The following is a 2,488-nucleotide window of genomic DNA, read 5'->3' on the forward strand; positions in this document are numbered from 1 at the left end:
GCAGCTTGAGGTTGGTTGTTTTGGTTCATATTCTCTAGGTTCAGAACTGCTTTTCTCACTAATCCGTTACTGGCCATAATTCAAAGAGAACAATGAAAAAAAATTTTCTTTTAGACTGAAAATTAATCCGGTATCTAAAGTTCCCGGGTATCGGCACCAGTTAAGTATCGGCGAAAGCCAAATGTCAAAAAAGAGAAGAAGGAATAAGATGTAACACGTGTGAACTGCTGTAACAAACTCACTTTATTGGGTTCGGTACATTTCTTTATATACATGCGATCAGCTGATCTCCTCAGTCAGCTGACTAAGGCTGTAACTTATATATATATATGAATTGTGCTAAAAAGGTTTTGGGTTTAAAGTGTTATTGATTAAAATACTATATAATGAGAATATTTACCAAGATTAACGCACAATAGTTGGCGATAAATGTGATAAAGATTATTGCAATGATTGCTCCGATGTATCCTCCTTGACTGAATGACTTAGGCAAGGCGAGGATCGCAGTTCCAACAGTAGACCTGAAAGTGTTCGCCATGGCGTCGAAGTATCTGAAAAAGAACACAGAGAAACATAAATTAACTTGTATTACAATAAGCTATCAATTATTCAGCAGATCATCAAAGTTACTTCATTATATGATACTATTGTTAAAATAGGAGCCATACATTTATGTTGTTAAACTTTAACAAATAACAAATTTTCTAATTACAATTTATTTATTTATCAGTCCTGGCCTATGATAACTTCCTTCAAGAATATTTTTTAAATATTGCATTGTGGATGTTAGTAATTAATTGGCAACGTTTAAAATAGTGCAACGTCTGTCACACTTAATTTTTGTAACGATATTAACAGCTAAGAGAAGACTCTTCAATCACATATAACGGGTAGAATTTCATCAGACCAACTTACTTAAAACCTTTAGCAACTATAATTGAAAACACAGATTATAAATTTAGAAGTCTACCTGTCATTTGAAAACAGACAAAACTTATAGAATATGGCTAAAATGATAACATTTAAAACAATGAGTATCTTCCAACCCAACATCTTTCCTAAACATTTACAAACTTGTTTCAAAATGAACTATAAAGTATTCTGATTGACGTTTCGGAATTTCCTCTACAGTGGACATTCCCTTCATCTTAAACCATGTTTCAAAGCAAACACTAGCGGACAAGGGTGAACCCAAGATCAAAACTAGGAGGGGAGGCCATAATCAGGTTGTGATATTGTACGGGAAAGGTGAATGAAACTAAAATCTTAAGAAAATTATATATAATTGTCGCAGTGCTTTATTAGTTATAACAATTAGTATTTGCTTGAGAACAATTTTTTTTTATTAAATTAATAATTTCTTTTCTCTTGCTCCCAACTGGATAGTCCCATGAACCGAAGAACTGATTGATTTTAAAATTGTCTTATCACGTTCTTACCCTAAGGCATTTAATTCGCTTATGACTTTAAAGTTTTAAGTAAACGTTTCATAATAGCTCTTAATTGTTCCAAATTTAGCCTAAAGTGAACAAATATGAGTAATGTATGATCCAGTTCAGCTCTACAGTTAATCTGTTCGAGCACAGCATAACTGCAACTACTAATATAGAAATGCTCTTTCAACTTCCTATTTTCTTGGTAAGAATGATCTTATATGAAAACAACGAAAACGCTTGTATGGAAATTTATTATCGGAATCCTCAAATATATCCAATGTAGCTTCAAATCTCAGAACTGTCATGTCGAGATTACGTTTAGCTGATTCTAAACCTACCAAGATTATTATACCATCTTACAGAATCCAGTAGGAATATATGTTTAATTAGTTTAGTAGCACGACATTTTCTACTCTTCTCCATCAATAATCAAACATTTTAAAGTAACTAAAAAATCTCTGTTATTAACATATCTTGCTTTTTACAGTTCCAATCTTCCAAATAATATGGCTGGAAAGAAAGGAAATTTTTAGCAATGAGGAGAGAAAATGGGATTCTAGCAAGCAGTTCGAAGGTTATAGTTCCAATGCAGCAGAACCAAGGGTGAAATCTGGCAGAGGCCGCAGTTGAACAGAGACAGGGTAGAGATCATAGAGAAAGATACCCCGCTAGAAGGAGTCAATCTTGCCCTTATTCAGACCAGATAACCTACAAACTGTAACTTTGAATAGCAAAATAAATTAAATAATCATAATTAAACTCTTAGTCCAGTATTATCAATTCAGTTGCATATATAAAGTAATAGTAATTTATATATGCATACCGATAGATTTTTATTCAAGAATTAGGATGCATATAGGAAAAGAAATTCAATGATTAAGTATACACAATTATATCTAGCATATCATACCTAGGTCTGTGGTGACTAGTTATTGAATTAAATTAATAAAAAATAAATTCCAAAGAACAATAGGTTGGTTCCCATACAGAAAAGATAGAAATATATAGAATAATATTTAGAAATATACATATACACAAAAATACAAAATGAA

The 2,488-nt window shown here is 31.9% G+C and overlaps 1 protein-coding gene across 1 annotated transcript in view; it reads right to left on the reverse strand.

Annotated features, from left to right (window-relative positions):
• The window catches only part of LOC106691525 (proton-coupled amino acid transporter-like protein CG1139), a 36,435-nt gene that overhangs the window by 12,523 nt on the left and 21,424 nt on the right, over positions 1–2,488 (reverse strand). Inside the window, exon 3 of the mRNA XM_014437320.2 lies at positions 401–551. Coding sequence (XP_014292806.1) covers positions 401–551 — 151 coding nt within the window. The remainder of the gene's footprint in view (positions 1–400; positions 552–2,488) is intronic.

This window comes from Halyomorpha halys, unplaced genomic scaffold (assembly GCF_000696795.3).
Source record: "Halyomorpha halys isolate HHAL.00 unplaced genomic scaffold, Hhal_1.1 Scaffold2459.1, whole genome shotgun sequence".
NCBI classification, from domain to species: Eukaryota; Metazoa; Arthropoda; class Insecta; order Hemiptera; family Pentatomidae; genus Halyomorpha; species Halyomorpha halys.